This window comes from Triplophysa dalaica, chromosome 20, assembly GCF_015846415.1.
Source record: "Triplophysa dalaica isolate WHDGS20190420 chromosome 20, ASM1584641v1, whole genome shotgun sequence".
Classification (NCBI taxonomy): Eukaryota; Metazoa; Chordata; class Actinopteri; order Cypriniformes; family Nemacheilidae; genus Triplophysa; species Triplophysa dalaica.
The window spans coordinates 3,369,784-3,386,731 of NC_079561.1; the positions used below are offsets into that span (position 1 = coordinate 3,369,784).

General features: G+C 39.7%; 1 protein-coding gene across 2 annotated transcripts; it reads left to right on the forward strand.

Annotated features, from left to right (window-relative positions):
- Window positions 1-56: 56 nt before the first annotated feature.
- Window positions 57-16,797, forward strand: ube4b (ubiquitination factor E4B, UFD2 homolog (S. cerevisiae)). 2 transcript variants are annotated; one of them, XM_056733302.1, is made up of 29 exons: window positions 57-383; window positions 1,897-2,116; window positions 4,017-4,152; window positions 4,411-4,498; window positions 4,918-5,062; window positions 5,136-5,361; window positions 5,746-6,141; window positions 6,651-6,758; window positions 7,875-8,016; window positions 8,269-8,369; window positions 8,544-8,658; window positions 9,007-9,090; window positions 9,458-9,514; window positions 9,604-9,720; window positions 9,809-9,907; window positions 10,189-10,302; window positions 11,096-11,294; window positions 11,512-11,650; window positions 12,526-12,625; window positions 12,782-12,909; window positions 13,000-13,098; window positions 13,220-13,455; window positions 13,575-13,701; window positions 14,078-14,222; window positions 14,447-14,581; window positions 14,953-15,144; window positions 15,355-15,529; window positions 15,643-15,789; window positions 15,910-16,797. In XM_056733302.1, exons 1-29 carry the CDS (start codon window positions 360-362, stop codon window positions 15,975-15,977), a joined length of 4,062 nt encoding a protein of 1,353 aa, XP_056589280.1. In that variant the 5' UTR covers window positions 57-359; the 3' UTR covers window positions 15,978-16,797. The 2 variants fall into 2 exon arrangements, with proteins under 2 accessions (XP_056589280.1, XP_056589281.1); XM_056733303.1 differs by lacking the exons at window positions 5,746-6,141; window positions 6,651-6,758 and having other exon boundaries at window positions 68-383.
- Window positions 16,798-16,948: the final 151 nt, after the last annotated feature.

The following is a 16,948-nucleotide window of genomic DNA, read 5'->3' on the forward strand; positions in this document are numbered from 1 at the left end:
GCTGAAGTAAACAAGTCTCTTGAGGTCGCACCAGCAGTGAAATCAGTTTCCTGAACTGCCGCAGCCTGGAATGTGTCGATCTCATGTCACGTGATTCCAGATCCAAAATGGCCGCGTCGGTGTTTTGACGAATAATACTTTTGTGTTTGTTTCATTCTCCTCAGAAATCGAAGAAAACGCTTCCAGAACTGGAAAAAAAACAACCACGCGTGTTTGATGTTTTAATATAAAGATTTAATTTAGACAATCACAGCTTATTAATATTTGTTTTATGGTACAGACTATGCACTTTTGGTGTTTATAAGGTAGCTAGCTGACTGGCTAGCAACACAATTAAGCTGAAAATTAAAAGAAAATCGATGGAGCAGCTCAGTCCTGAGGAGGTAAGACTATTTAAACGTAACTTAGCTTTGTGAGAATCTAGTCGAAACAGTTCAGATCTTGCATGACTGCTGTGTTAAGTGTGTTTTATTATAGGTTTAATGGCTTGTCATTGTCACCTTTTTCAATCGCAGCTATGATTGGATAAGCTAACAGGACAAAAGCTAATCAACAGCTTAATGTACTCAAATTAAATTCATTTATTTAGCTAGAAAATAAAAGGCAGGGGTTTGGATACTCATTTTGAGCCACTTTAGTGACGATACGGAAGCACACAAATGTATAAAACGAGCTTTTTATAAGGCAGCTGGTTAGCAAGTTACAAATTGTCAGCCATGTCTCTGCCACAAGCCTCGACCATCTGCTTGATCCTCATTTTAGTTGATTAATTCCACAGTTTAAATAACATCTTAATATATAATCGAGTGGGGAATTTGTAACGATTTTTATAGGTTAGTATTTCGTTTGGTGGAGGTTTACTTTATTGACCATTCAAAATGGCTGAAAGATGGTCGCGTAGAGAAATGTTATCGTTTTGAATTTATGATAAATTAAAATACAAGTCACAGTAAAATATCAAGTCATTGAGACTAAGGCCAGTAATAGGTTATTTTGTTCAACGTTATGCCATGTGGAAAGCGAAATAATTCGCAACAAGCTTTGTCATTTGTCAGATCAATGTTTGTCAGTGTCTCTTTTATTTAAAGACGACAGATTGTAGAAGCATGTAGTCATATTATAATACAAGAAGTATTTTTTAATCCTTATCTTCTGGTTTGATTGTAGAACATTTGGTTGTCTTACACTAGTCTCTACTGTACCTCATTATTGTGGATCTACAGTGGGGCTTTGTGTTTTCTTCTGTTAAAAATGATTATCGTTCATTAAAATGATTTACTAAATTATGAATAGACATACATTATTAAAGGATTGCTTAATGGTTTTGAGTGTTGTGTAAAAATAATCATAAAACCATTGAAAGTATTTTTAAGTATGTTTTTAAAATTTGATCTTATTGATCATATTTGGGGGTATGAATGTATTTGGTGTATGTACATTTTGTTGTGATAAATATGTCGATGTGATGTACAAAACCAGTACGTCGGTGGAGTTGAAGCATCATCTGCAAAATTGAAACTAGGTCTTGCGTATTTGTAATGGTTTATTTTAATAGCATAGTACACATGATTGCTCATGAATTTATGTCGTTGGCATTTAACTGACAGCGTTTGCCTTTGACGCTAAAGCAGTCAGTCTATCTTCTCCAAATAAATGAGTTACTTGACTGTAGCTGTTATCCTATATTGCAGAAAATAATAATGTTCTTCTATGACTCGAACATATCACCATGTGCGCACAAGCTCTAATTGAACTAAAATGTGTTGGAGAAAGCAGCATAGAATCTCTTAGATCTTTATGTTATAGATGTCCTTGCTAAAGCATTTGAGGACGGTAAACAATTTTTTATTATTGATGTGTAATTCAATTAATCTTTTATCAATCCGTCTTGTTCAGATTCGAAGAAGGCGACTGGCCCGGTTAGCTGGAGGGCAGACGTCTCAACCAAGCACCCCCCTTAGCACCCCTTTGACCTCTCCACAGAGAGAGACCCCCCCAGGACCCTTACCCGGACCCTCTGGGGCCTTGCTGCAGTCTGTCCCAGCAGCTCCATCTCACAGTCTGGGCCTTAATGCCCAAAATGTCACCCCTGCCACCTCTCCAATGGGGGCATCAGGTAAGAGCTTGGCAAACTGGATTCATTCATTTAAAAATCCATCTGTTTTACTCCATAACAGCGATATGAGAAGATTATTTAAAATTTGTTGTTGAGAGAACCCGGTTAAAAGGAATTCAGAAAGTGCTCAGGTTATAAATGCTTCAAAATGAAAAAGAATAATTTGTTTTTTATACGGCAAGGCTGTTTACTTTCAATGCTTTTTAGTGGTGGGAATTTTAAAGATGTAAAACATGATTTTATGACTAGATCAATGAGATGAAGCGCAATTGTGCTCGGCACAAACAATTTTCAAAGAAACAATTTTCTTTGCCATCTTGTTTTAAACATTTGTTTGTAATGTGTGATATTGCTAATGTTGTATATTTTCAGACACAATGCTTTTGATCATGTGTGAGCTCTACAAGCATAATAAAAGTTTATTAGGTCATTAATTCTGTTTCGGTGTACAATTTTGTGCTTAAAAGACCCATGCATCTTCATCGGGTGTGAGCTGAGATTAATTGTTTAGTTTATAAGGCCTTGGCTGCTTGCACGCTTGTGATTTTAGTTTTAATCAATAGAGTTTAAACGTTTTCAGCAGTGTTGACATCAAGGTAGGCGCTTTCTGTCTGCTGTTAGTTGCTTTTAAGAAAAGTGCAGAGTCATACTGAAGGTGGCACAGTCCTGGCCAAGGATTAATCCAGGACACACAAGGCTCGATTTCAGTTTTCTGATCTCTTGTCTTAATAGCACACTCTTTTATTTGGGATTTATTAGGTCAGTGTGCCATGTTAGCTGTGCTTTAGGTTCTCCATGCTTGAATGAGCTTTAGACCTTAATGTTTTTTAGACAGAAAATACTAGAAACACATTTGTCTCTTTTAAATGAACTTTGTGTTTGTTTAACTACTTTTCTGTCTTACTGTTCAGTGAAAGTGTTTATTTCATGCATAATTAACATGGAGCCAGTTTTGCTGAACTAAATTACGGAAAATGTATTTGTGGAGCTCATCTGCGTTGTCATTAGAGACAAGTTGTGTAGTGTTTCCATGCACCACACCTGGCTGTTCAGGTTTAGTTTGGTGTGACATGAAAGAGAAGCTCTAGCAAAAGAACAAGTCTGGGTTTGTTCTTTCACTGAATCACGCAACAAACATACTTCATTGACAGATTCAGTCTACTTAGCTAACAATTTTGGTTCTTCTGTAAATGTTGTACTTTAAAATAGAAATATTAAAGCGTTCTATAACCTTTTAAAGGGATAGACCACCCAAAAAGGAAAATTCTGTCATGAATTACCAAGTTTTTCCAAACCTGTTTACATTTCTTTGTTTGATTTAACACAAAGAAAGATATTTGGAAAATTATTAGCAACCGACATTTCTAGAATGTCATTGACTACTATGGTATGAAAAGGTAGTCCGAGGTTTCCCGGAACTGTTTGCTTTCCTAAATTCTTCAAAATATCTCATTTTGTGTTCAACAGAATATTTTTGTTCTCTACTATGGTAGTCAATGATGTCCCAGAAAGGTCAGTTGCCAACATTCTTCCAAATATCTTCTCTCTGTTCAACCAAACAAAGAAATGTATACAGGTTTGGAACAACTTGAGTGTGATTAATTGATGACAGGTTTAATTTTTGGGTGAACAACCCCTAAAATCCTTAGCATTCCAAATGTCATCGACATCAATGACGTCATTGTAATGTTTGCATTTTAAATTACAATTGAGATTTTGATAGCAACTCGACCCTTTCTAGTATACGGTTAAAGATTCTTCCTTCAAATTTCTGTATTTTTCATTTATTTTTATTTCAGAAAGCTTTTTTGAACTCGGTTACCCAATGTTTTCCATGACACAATGTGATCAAAGTGTTTTCACCGACTTATTTTTCCTTTTTTGCTTTCCATAAATGTAGGGGTCGCTTACCGCAGCCAGAGCAGCGAGGGGGTCAGCTCTCTCTCCAGCTCTCCGTCTAATAGCCTGGAGACGCAGTCCCAATCTTTGTCCCGCTCTCAGAGCATGGACATCGACACGGCCTCCTGTGAGAAGAGGTGAGACATCTGTGAACCATTGTCCTCTCGGAACTCCTAATCACAGATAAAAGAGCTTTACAATGAGAGCCTGGGACACATGAGATGCTATTGGAGATGAAGTATTTGTGTTTACTGAATGCCAGATGTCTCTTTGTAAAAAGTCTCATTAGCTGAATTGTGTGCTATGTATCCATTTTATTAAATGCATTGTTGAAGCTCACAAACAGGTGAAGATTTAAGCTTCTACTTGAAGTTTTTTTTTTTGGTGATCTTCAGCATGTCCCAGGTTGATGTGGACTCAGGAATAGAGAACATGGAAGTGGAAGACAGTGACCGCAGAGAGAAAAGGAACTTGGCTGAAAGGGTAACCAACGGTCATGTTTTGCTGGATAAATTGATGAATGACGTTATACCAGACAGGAAGTTATATAGGAAAAATGATACTGTTAACTCAATATTATAATGTACATTATTCTGAGTCTGTGCCGTGCATGAAATTATCTTCTGAAACGCAATCCCTTCAGGATAACACAACAACCGCTGCTTGTTCAGAGGTGTTTTAGACGTTTATTGTACGATAAGTACATTTTCTGCTTACAATGTAATACTTAACAAATGCGTACAAATGTGAATGTGTAGGAGTGATTTGAGCTTTCATTTCATTATCAAAATTGTAGATTAGCTCCAAGCTTCGATGTGGAACGCAGTCATCTTGCAACACACTATTTGACTGCTCAATGTTGTGACCGACCATTGACCTGTTTATTATCTTTCAATTTGCAGGACTCTACGTCTAATCCTGACCTCTCTGAAGAGCAAGCTCTGCAGCTCATATGTAAGATCTTGCGTGTTTCCTGGAAGGAACAGGACCGTGATGTCATCTTCATGCCTTCACTTGCTGCTGAGTTTCAGAAGAACCCTAAGGATGGTATGAATTGTTGCGGGGGTGCGTGGGGGTCTAAGTGTTAATCTGCTGTAACTGAACTGGAATTCTCTTGTAGTTTACTCTGACTTCAAAGATCTGATTGGTCAGATTTTAATGGAGGCTCTCATGATGTCCACCCGTACGCGTGACTGTAACCCATTCGCCAGCTTGACCGCCACATCTCAGCCAATTACTGCTGCCAGATCCCCGGACCATCACCTGACTCTCATCCCGCCCTCCAGCCAGAGCGGCAGTCCCATGATGCCCACCGCAGGCTCATTTGGTGCCAGCTCTCTGTCTAGGCAAGTCTAATAAATGGTGAAATTTACACCCGAATGTTCTTTATCATTGATTATGTGCAGCCCTGACACATACACCTGTACCGTATCACATCACTTTCATTTCACTTTATTCCTAATAGTGTTTCCTGAAAATGTTTTCTGTTTCCATATTCATTCACAATGGATGTGTTCTGAATGTAATATTTGCTTACTACTTACGGTAGTGCTTCAGTGCTGCAAACATACTGTACTGCCTTGTCAAACAATAGGCATTAAATGCAGGAAATTAGTGTGCCTAGTACACATATATAATTCACCAATATTAAGTAGTATGCTATTCTGAACATACCCATTATATTTCTTCTATCAGTATGTCATAATATGTTCAATTCCTGTTGTTTTCAGTCTTTATGGGTGTAGCCCAAACCCTCTAGCTCTGAGCTCTGCCAGAATGAGCGCTCCATCTGCCCCACTGGCTTCATCCGCCCCTTTGGCTTCTCCTGCATCTTTGGTTCCCCCCAGTCCTCCAGTCCCTCGCCCTCCCACCAGCCTCCCATCTCTGTCCCCATCCACCCCTCTGCCCATCTCCCAGAGGTACAGGCCCTACTCCCTTAACTCCTCTGTTCCCATAAGCCCGAGCCCATCTGGTATGCTTACGCCCCCCACAACCTCAGGTATACCCTCTAGCCCCTCCCCCAGACACCGTACAAACCAAACCTCCTCCACGCCATTCCCCTTCCTACCCAGCTCCCCCGGCACTGTGGCCAGAAGGACTGCGGTTGCTGCTCAGATGCCCTCTAGGTACCTTTTCAATCTGATAGATGTGAAGTTGTGCCAACCAAAACAAAGTTTAGCTCAATTAAGAAAGTGGTTTGAAATTGTGTCATGATGCATGCAAATTCAAAGGCACTGGGTGTATATAGAATGTATCAGAAAATATATTAATTAATATTTTATTTCCATTTCGGACAGATAAGCCCATTTCCACCCAGTTTCTCATTACTGTAATGTATCTTAATATAGTTTTTTCAACTGTAGTTTTTGGAAAAGATGCTTAATGTCACAAATCTTAATCGGACCTTTATTTTGGATCGAAATATAACACGAGAATCGCTTATTTGCAAAAGTTTAAAGTGAAGCAGTAACTAAAATTCCCTTTAATATTTTACACGAACCACGGTTAAAATTAAAGTTTTCCGGTTTCTTTTTCTGTTTCCTTATTCCGTTTCAGTCTTTGTGTTTATACAGTCTGTTTGTATTCTTCCATTCTCAAACACTCCTCTTCTTTCATCACACCCCGGCCACACCAGTCCTTTCTCCCTCCTCTTCTTCGGCCTGTCCGAAATGTCTCAGGACAGCAGTGACGAAGAACCTGAGGAAGAGGAGGAGGATTTTTCTGCGGTTCAGTTTGGGTCCAGGTACCTGTGCCAACGTGTGTTGCATGCTTCAGCGTGCCGCCTGGCCACTAACAGCAGCCCGCTGCGCCCAGCGCAGACACAGCAACGCCCAATAGAATGAGCTTTATATATTGTGGATGGGCGGAGTTTAATTATCTCTGATGTTGACAAATCAGGAGACAAAATCAGCTTTTCTTTTCATGGAATCTTGTCAATTGTATAAAGACTTTAAGACCTATTCAGCTTCCAGCAGCAATTTGTGATCCACTCGACCTCTAAAATCTCTTGCAGGATGTGTGTGTTACCGGATAACTGTTGTTTGAGTGTCAAGCATTCAGATTATAAGGATAATGCAAGCCGACTTTGTAACTGAACTAATGAGAGTTTTAGAAGCCTGCTGTGGTCTGTTTGCTCACACTAGAGTCCACTTATGCATCATAACCAGAGACCTGCAGGAGGGATTCTGATAATAGAGGTCTGCTTTTGTTCTTTGCCTGTGACAGATTATATTGTGACTCAACGAAGGTTTACTTGGTTCCAACTCTTATGGAAAGCTTTGCTTTTGTGTGTGATAACATAGTAAAAATGGTTTGCGTTTGATTGGTAAACACTGCTTGTGTTGTTGGTGGAGTGTGTTCTAACCGTTACACCATGTCTACAGTAGACATTCCGCATCCAGTGTGGACAACATTTTAAATTATAATGGGTTTTAATGCGTTCTATTGTCTTTTGTCCGGTGTAGAAACGGTGTTACTTTAAATTATGGGTTTTAGAAATGTGACCCATTTATCAAAATATCTTTGTTTGTATTTCACAGAATAACATTGTTAGGTTTTTATATCGAGTACATGATGACGTTCACATTAAGAAGGGAAACATAATTGACAAACGCAATATGATATGCGATAATTTTGTCTTTGTTATTTTCATACATTTACTATCCCAAGCGAAATACATAGCTTGATACTATACATTTGTGTTTGAGTGTGTGCAATCCCTAGGATCGAACCCATGATCTAGGCGTTGCTAGCACCATGCTCTAACCACCGAGCTACAGGAATGCGTTTGAAACCTCCAGATTGTGGTAATCGTATTAGCGTGTCTTAACTAACTCTTTCGTTCTCTCTTTCTCTATAGCCTGGGTGCATCTGGAGGGGGAATGGTTGGTGACTCAGGTAGTGACCGCTTTACCATAGAGTCCAGTAAAGAGACCGAGATGTTGAACTACCTCATCGAGCGTTTTGACAGTGTGGGTATGGAGGAGAGGAAAGCCCCAAAGGTGACTGCTGATGAGACATTTAAGCTCTCTCTTACATATTTCTTCAGCGTAGTCTTTCACTTTAGTCATTTGTAATGTCACTGTATGTAATCGCATGAATTACAAGGAAGTGTTGCATTATTTCTGTTTTTATCAAGACAATGGCCTGTAGGTCAGAGGAACAGTGCAGATGTGAAAGTGAAACAACAGGGAAATACCCTGGATGTATTATCATCTTGAGTGTCTCATTGTAAGTGTTATGTTCTGTTTCAGATGTGCAGCCAACCAGTTGTCAGTCAGCTGCTAAGCAACATACGTTCCCAGTGTATTTCCCATGCTGCACTTGTGCTTCAAGGTGCCCTCACCCAGCCCAGGTCAATATCTGTCACCATTATTCAATGCGCTCGACGGTTTTATCTATAGGATGTTTTCACATTGGAACTTTTGGTGCAAATCTGAGTCTGGTTCAGCTTGTTGAATGCGCTTGATGAAGTGTGGGTCCTAACTTACGACGCATATCTCCTCGCTATTTCCTTCCTGTCAATCAGAGCCCCTCTACAGCCCTCCCTGCTGGTTCCCTACATGCTGTGCCGGAACCTTCCGTACGGCTTTATCCAGGAGCTGGTGCGCATGACTCACCAGGAGGAGGATGTGTTTAAACAGGTGGGAGTTGCAGTGGATTATGGAGAAATTCTGCATGCTGCGTCATTTACTTTAAAAAGCTCTTTTTAGATGTCACACTCCCTATGATATTAAAAGTGTTTTTAAATGCTTGATGGGTTTGCAGGTGGTACAGATAGCTTTGTATGTAAAGAAATATAACGTTTGAAAGTTTTTTTTATTTAGTTGGATATACACACATTTTGGGGCAAGTGGTTTTAAACGCCTACTCTGTTCCATAACATATGTATACCGGTGATGACCGGTAATTTATGTTAAGAGATTGCCTGCCTGTTACAGGTGTATCCCAAAACCAATTTCCTGTTAAGATCAATGCTGTTGTTCTTTCAGATCTTTGTTCCCATTCTGCAAGGGGTTGCTCAAGCTGTGAAAGAATGTTCCTTTGACTCTGACAACTTCAAGTTTCCTCTGATGGTAAGAGATTCCGTGCTGTGCTATTAAACACATACTGAGAAGGTCTTAGCAGACATTAGGACCAAATGAATTCTGTCGGATTTATGTCTGGATGCTGTTAGATGGGCCATTCCTGTTTATTAGCTTTTGAGCTCTGTAACAAACACTTCCAGAAATGTGCTGTGGTGGCCAGGTTCGGGCACTTTTATATTTGTTGATAATTCACACAATCAGTTTAAAATGAACCATCTTTAAAAGTTCAATATTTAATTTAATATTGAAGAGACACGCAATGAGGGTATTAAAATGTACTTAATAACCTTATCCTGCCCCAGATATCTGCTTGGCTCTTATTCATGCCTGTGACCGATATTTCATTGTTTTTCAGGCTTTAGCTGAGCTTTGTGAGATCAAGTATGGGAAGACTCACCCCATATGCAGTTTGGTAAGTTTTTGGTAGAGTTTACCGAAAATTCAAGTCATTCAGGTTCATGCTGTTGATAATCTTAAATCGCACCTGTAAACTATCTTTAGATCACCTCTTTGCCATTGTGGTGTCCTGACCCACTCAGTCCTGGGACAGGGAGAGAAATTCAAAGACTCTCCTTCCTGGGCTCTTTCTTTAGTCTGTCTGTGTTTGCAGAGGATGATGTGAGTAATTTAGATATTATATTAAATGACACTAATGTACAGCGGTGATGAGAACAAAGTCATTTATTTTGGCTCTGCTGTTTTGTAGACTAAAGTGGGAGACAAGTACTTTTCAGGTCCTGCCATAACTACGGAGAACACTCGTGTGGTCAGCCAGTCGCTTCAGCACTATTTGGAGTCTGCCAGGGTGAGCGGTCATTACATCACCTGCTTATAGGTTTATGTGCTGCACCAATGTTAGGAATATTCAATGTAAGACTATTAGTTAAGGATTTTTTGCATTTTTGAAAGCGATGAACACTTCCCAGAACACCATAGTACTCACACCATCACCTACATTTTTTAAGTCAATGTACCCATTTAGTTTCCCTTTTATAATTTATAATATAATATAACAAATCTTGTTCATTGTTGTGTTCAAATATACGTTTTTAACAATTGCTGTATGTATTGGTTTTGGTTTGTCAGGGAGATCTATTTAAAATCTTGCACAATATCTTGCTGAATGGAGAAACAAGAGAAGCTGCTCTGAGCTATATGGCAGCTCTGGTGAACCGTAATGTGAAGAAGGCTCAGATGCAGGTATGTTACTCAAGTCTTATCAGTCTGATTGAATAACAGGGCTCGACATAAAGGATGGCCCGGGGCCAGCATGGGAGATCCTCGGCCAGTTGAGAGAACCGTCACTTGCCCGTTCGGGCCAGTGCTGTATCATCATGGGAAATTATCATTTGGATGTTTTTAAGAGTTTAAGGCCAATTCAATATTTCAAAGAAGATGCAAAAGAGGACTGTATTCGGTTCTCTCTTGCTGTTTGAGACCGGAATCCCGCATCAGACAATGTGCAAAATACTCAATTGAGTTCTCTTTCAAGTCTTCTTGCTCTAAATCAGACATATCGACACAAAATTATGCCAATATTACCAAGTGTTTGTTTATTAAATTTATCTGTGCTATTGCACATACGTTGATTACTTGATCTTATTTTATTACTTACTGATTAGTTGTCTTCAACAACACTTGAAATTTTGAGTAATAGGCTAATAGCCTATAGCTAATGTATTAAGATCAAATAGCTAAAGAAAAACAATTATTGAATACTTTTTTATGGTGGGGCCAGTGAGACTTTTGTCAGGGCCAGTAAATATAGAAATAATTTGCCTGACCGGGCCAGTAGAAATAATCCGTAGCGTTGAGCCCTGAATAATAACAGATCTATTTTGGTAGTGAAAAAACATGGGTATACAAGCTTTAGAGACTCCTGGGTTTACATTATCTTTGCTGTAGTCACTATATGTTTGTCTGACATACAGAGCATTTTTAGCAATGCTGCAATATTTTTGCACAATAAATGTACATTTTCTCCTCTCTTTAGACCGATGACAAGCTGGTGTCCACAGATGGCTTCATGATGAACTTCCTGTGGGTGCTGCAGCAGCTGAGTATGAAGATCAAGCTGGATACAGTGGATCCCTTTTACATCTTCCACCGCAAGTGTCGTCTGAACGTCACCCCTGAAGAGACCAGGCTCAAATCCACAATGGAGGAGCTGAAGAGTTGGATCACAGAGCTGCGTAAGTGTGGGCCGGAACAGATGAATCACCGTGGTGGGTCAGGGGTGGTGTAGTCTAGTCAAGTTAAAGTTCAACCTTTTAAAAAAGGTTACAGGTTCTATGAACAGATCAGCAAGACTCTTAACCCCAGACTGTTCGATAGAGGGCTTGGATTTATTTTTCTGCTAACTCTTCCAACATTGCTTTCATAAACTACGTTCTTCCTGTTCCCCTGCAGATGGTGACTCATCCAAGTTTTCAGAGCCCAAGTTTCCCACCGAGTGCTTCTTCCTCACTCTACATGCACATCACCTGTCCATCCTGCCGTGCTGCCGACGCTACATTCGTAGACTGAGGGCCATACGAGATCTGAACAGGCATGAATCTTACAAACACGCTTTATTCTTGTTTTCAAAGCACTATCCCTGATCCACACTCACCTCATACCTTATGAACATGCGTAAGCACAAGTGCACTATTTAGAAACAGGCTGTGAAAAAATTGCTTTAAATTGCATCACTGTGTCATTTCAGTGTTACAGAAGTAATCGGGTTGTATAAACGTTTGATACAGCTAAACTAGTGCTTTTATTTGATCTTGCTGGTAATTATTATTCTCTTGAACATAGAGAACATCTTTCATTCATCATGACTGATGTTAGATAGTTTATTGTTATTAGATATGACACGTACTGTTATGCTTTCTAAAAAAGCTTTTAATCTCTCTCCTCCGATGAGATGGGCTAATCCAGATCGGTCATGTACTTTGTGCCGAAGGTGTTTTCTAGGTTATAGCTCCATTGAAGACCAGCTTTAAAGTCACATCTTTGTTTGGCTAAATGTCAAAATAACAGGTTGTGTTTTTTTGTTAGTGTCGTTTGACTGCATTGATTCAGGTCCATCACATTTAAACAGACAGTTTACGTTAATGCACTCAAAATGCCTGTCTAAACATTAGTGACACCTGCTGGTGGTAGGGTTCATAACAATCAAATAATTCAGAAATGTTCCCAGTGATTTATTTTAAGGGGAGACCCTTCATTTATTTTTACATATAAATAAGCAGTGGGCTTTTGACAATGATTTTGGGCAAGTTTCACTGTTTTACTCCATCTACCCTGACAGGTGTTGTTACTACCATATCTACCAGCAAAATAAACTAGCAAACAAATAAATGTATAGTGAGTGCACCTTTAAAGTTGATCAAAGAATACAAAATACAAGATTCAGTGAATGTGTTGTATGTCTTACAGAACGGTTGAGGAGTTGAAGAACAGTGAGAACCAGTGGAAGGATTCCCCGTTGGCTAGTCGTCATCGTGAAATGCTGAAGAGATGTAAAACCCAGCTGAAGGTCTGTGTCGTCCATTTTAAATCAAAATTACAATGATCAAGCGCAAGTGTTTCTCTTGACAGAATACACTTGAACTGGCCTTAGAAAACAAATGTGTCTTTAGCTGATGAAATACTTATAAAATATGTATTTAAAGAATTGCTTTTATATTGACAGAAACTGGTGCGCTCTAAAGCCTGCGCAGACGCAGGGCTCCTGGATGAGAACCTGCTGCGCAGATGTCTGCAGTTCTTCAGTATGGTCATCCAGCTTATCCTGCGCATGGTGGAGCCTGCCTATCCACAGTCAGTTAACCTACTGACATCATCTAAGATACGTACATTTTAAGCTGAGATGACATTCTCTCCTCATATTTTTTTTCAATCACCTCATAGCGTTAGCCTGCCTCTGAACCCAGAGATCCCAAAAAGCTTTGGAGCACTGCCCGAGTTTTACATTGAAGACGTGGCCGAGTTCCTGCTTTTTATCGTGCAGTAAGTCTGAGATCATAATACAGCTCATTTTTATGACATAATTTAATTTTTTTATAAAATTTGACTTTGCTCATTCATGTCGGACAGTAAGAGATTATATAGTTTCTGATTTGTTTCTCAGGTACTTTCCCCAGGTCCTGTATGAGCCATGCACTGAGGACATTGTGACCTTCCTGGTGGTCTTCATTTGCAGTCAGAACTACATAAAGAACCCGTACTTGATTGCCAAGCTGGTGGAGGTGCTCTTTGTCACCAACCCTGCAGTGCAGCCGCGCACCCAGCGGTTCTTCGAGATGATGGAGAACCACCCGCTGTCTGTCAATCAGCTCGTCCCTGCCCTCATGAAGTTCTACACAGGTGAAAGGGGGCGGTTCCTGTTGATCTTCAGGGGGAGGGGCTATAACATATATTGTATATGTATGTACATATATTGTATGCATTTCAAATTTATATTAATGATCAAATGTATTTTCTAGATGTGGAGCACACTGGAGCAACTAGTGAGTTTTATGACAAGTTCACCATCCGCTACCACATCAGCACCATATTTAAAAGCCTGTGGCAAAACATTGGCCATCAAGGGACCTTCCTGGAGGAGTTCAAGTGAGTGGAGATCTAGTGTGAATGGACTGAAACTTCAGCATCTGATATATCTTAGCATCTCCAGCATTTATAGAAAATATATGTTTTTTTAAGTTTGCTAAATCTAATCCAAGAACATCATTGGTGGCACTTTATTTTACAGTACGTGTACCTGTTGTGTACTTACCTTAGAAAGAACTGGGAAGGATAAGGTAACTACATGGTTTAAGTTTAGTTTGTACCTAGTTATTACTCATTTATTATGACTACTGTAATAAGTACACATTATGTACATTGGAAACAGGACTGTAAAATAAAGTGCTACCGCGTGATTTTATGCATGTATTTCATTGATTTGATCAGTACATTTACTTTTATCCTCTTTTTCTTTCTAAAGCTCTGGAAAGCAGTTTGTGCGCTACATCAACATGCTAATCAACGATACAACTTTTCTGCTGGATGAGAGTCTGGAGTCCCTGAAACGCATTCATGAAATCCAGGAGGAGATGAAGAACAAAGAGCAGTGGGACCAGCTGCCCAGGGTCAGCACAACCGGACCTATTATTTAATTGCCATGTCTTTTAAATGCAAAATGTGTAATATATGAGACATATATGAGCATGACCATCAGTGTCGCAAGCAAAAACATGTTTGTTATAAAGAAGAGAGGAGAGCGTATGTTAAGAGATGTGATGGATTGTTTATATTGCATTCTTAAAAATTGTGCCTTGTGTATTATCATTTTGATTGATTTGATCATCCGTAGGACCAGCAGCAAAGCCGTCAATCCCAACTGACTCAGGATGAGCGGGTGTCACGTTCCTACCTGGCTTTAGCCACAGAGACGGTAGACATGTTCCACATCCTCACCAAACAGGTCCAGAAGCCCTTCCTGAGGCCTGTAAGTACAGAACAGACATCAAACCCCATCTCTCAGAATATTGTAATATTCCAGATAGGCTTGAGGACAGATTTTAAAAGCAGGTACAGTGTAGTAAAATGTGATTCATGTAGGTTTGAGTGATGGGTAAAAACATGCACTGCTGCATGCGTGTAAATGAATCTCCTGCGCTCTGCTCTTTGCAGGTATTTATAGTCTTCAGGGAAAATTGAGCTGCTGCCAGGGTCAGAACTTTGAGTTTATTCAGAGGTGTGAGAAAGGACTGTTCTGCTGACACTAATAAGCAAATGCTGTGTCTGTGGTTTCTGTGGGTAAATGTGAACATAAATGAATTGAATTCCTGGAGTGATTTGCGCTGTTGCATTGAACAGGAATTGGGTCCTCGCCTGGCTGCCATGTTGAACTATAACCTTCAGCAGCTGTGTGGGCCTAAATGTCGAGACTTGAAGGTTGAAAACCCCGAAAAATATGGTTTTGAGCCAAAGAAGCTCCTGGATCAGCTCACTGATATTTACCTGCAGCTCGACTGTCCTCGATTTGCTAAAGCCATCGCAGATGACCAGGTATGTAGCCACTTAGCAAGAATAAAGTCTCCAGGGGCTTTGGAGAAAAAAATGTCCCTGAAATGTATAATGTAGGGGTTACATGTATTATTTGGTTAGAAAAGGAAATCCCCATAACCGTTGAAGAAGATAACTTGCGCTTCTACGTACTACCTTGTACTTTTCCTCCTCCACCTTTCTTGATCTTACCTTTTTTTTCCTCGTATTCAGCGATCATACAGCAGGGAGCTCTTTGAGGAGGTCATTTCCAAAATGAGAAAGGCTGGAATAAAATCCACCATCGCTATTGAGAAATTCAAACTCCTGTCAGATAAGGTAGAGGAGATAGTTGCCCGCAATTCACAGTCTGAGATGGATTACAGCGACGCCCCAGATGAGTTTAAGGGTATGTTAAACATTAGTTTGATTTTAAACCAGCCACAAATACGCTAATGTGAACCAACATGTCAAGTTACTGTAGATTTATTAGATTTATTGTGACATATACTTAAATAACAGATCCCCTGATGGACACTCTCATGTCGGACCCCGTGCAACTGCCCTCTGGTAACATCATGGATCGGGCCATCATCCTGAGACACCTTCTGAACTCTCCCACAGATCCGTTCAACAGACAGACTCTCACTGAGAGCATGCTGGAGCCAGGTATCAAACACACACTCTTTACATATGAGATTAAACAAGACACTGTAACTGTGAGCATATGTGTGACCTACGTTTTAGTTGGTAGACTATCTGTTATTTATATTCTTATCCTTTCTGCAGTCCCAGAGCTGAAAGAACGTATCCAGACCTGGATGAGAGAGAAACAGAGTGGCCGTTTTTCTCAGTGAACCAAGCTTACCTTCAGATGAAATGTTTTCACCACGCTGGATGTGAACTGAATCGGACAGGAAATAACACGACATTACCTAAACTGTTTTGCCTCCCTTTGTCCTTTTATCGAGCCCATGCCTGAAAGGCTCACGGTTCTAAATTGAAACATAATAAAGTTTAGACTTTTGAAAGATTTTGATTTTGAATTTGATTTGATTTTTGAGTTCGTATATCTCCGCATACATACCAAGGTGAAGAAGCACACTTTCACACCACACATTAATCAAAATTGGATATATTTAAAACGCTCCGCTTGTGTTGTTTTCTTTGGATGTGTGGATGGTATATGAGAACATTGAGTTATGGGATCCATTTCATGTTTGTGTGATATTTGGAAGGATATTGTTAATCGATACCAGTATTTCCATTTGAAGACTTGTACCACCACAACACATTAGCTGTAGATATACTGTAGTTTTCAGTCCCTCCTTTTAACACGACACTTGGAAAAGAAAAGAGTATTTAAAAAAAGCTCTATATTGTCTTGAATGTAGAACAAATAAAGCAGGTGTTAGTTTGAATTGCGTGAAGGTGGAGCATCAGATGGAGTCCGAATATGTTTTGGAAATGTTTTTTCTCTGCTGAGAAGTATCATGTGTGTTTGTATGGCCTTTGACACAATATCTCAAACATTTTTCTAATTGGACCCTAAAACAGATGATCAAGCGAGAGAATATTAAGCTGTGTTGTAGCATGATTGTCCTACAAATGCCAGTAAACCATGTTTTTTTTTCTCTGTTCACCAACATTTCTTTTGGATTAAAAAGGTTCATCAACTCTTGTTGTCAATATTAACCCCAGCTGTTGGAAATTAAATGTTTTCCAGTGACATTTGAAAAGGTTACAATGTACAGGAGTTTGCTTCCTTTGCTACAAGCTTTTTTGGACCCAGGTCTTTGAACTGTAATAAATGGTAATGCGCACACAA

Coding starts and splice junctions, on each gene's coding strand:
- ube4b (XM_056733302.1), top strand. CDS start 360: ATGGAGCAGCTCAGTCCTGAGGAG. Junction 5,063..5,135: donor TCAGAAGAACCCTAAGGATG/GTATGAATTGTT, acceptor ATTCTCTTGTAG/TTTACTCTGACTTCAAAGAT. Junction 11,295..11,511: donor GAGTTGGATCACAGAGCTGC/GTAAGTGTGGGC, acceptor GTTCCCCTGCAG/ATGGTGACTCATCCAAGTTT.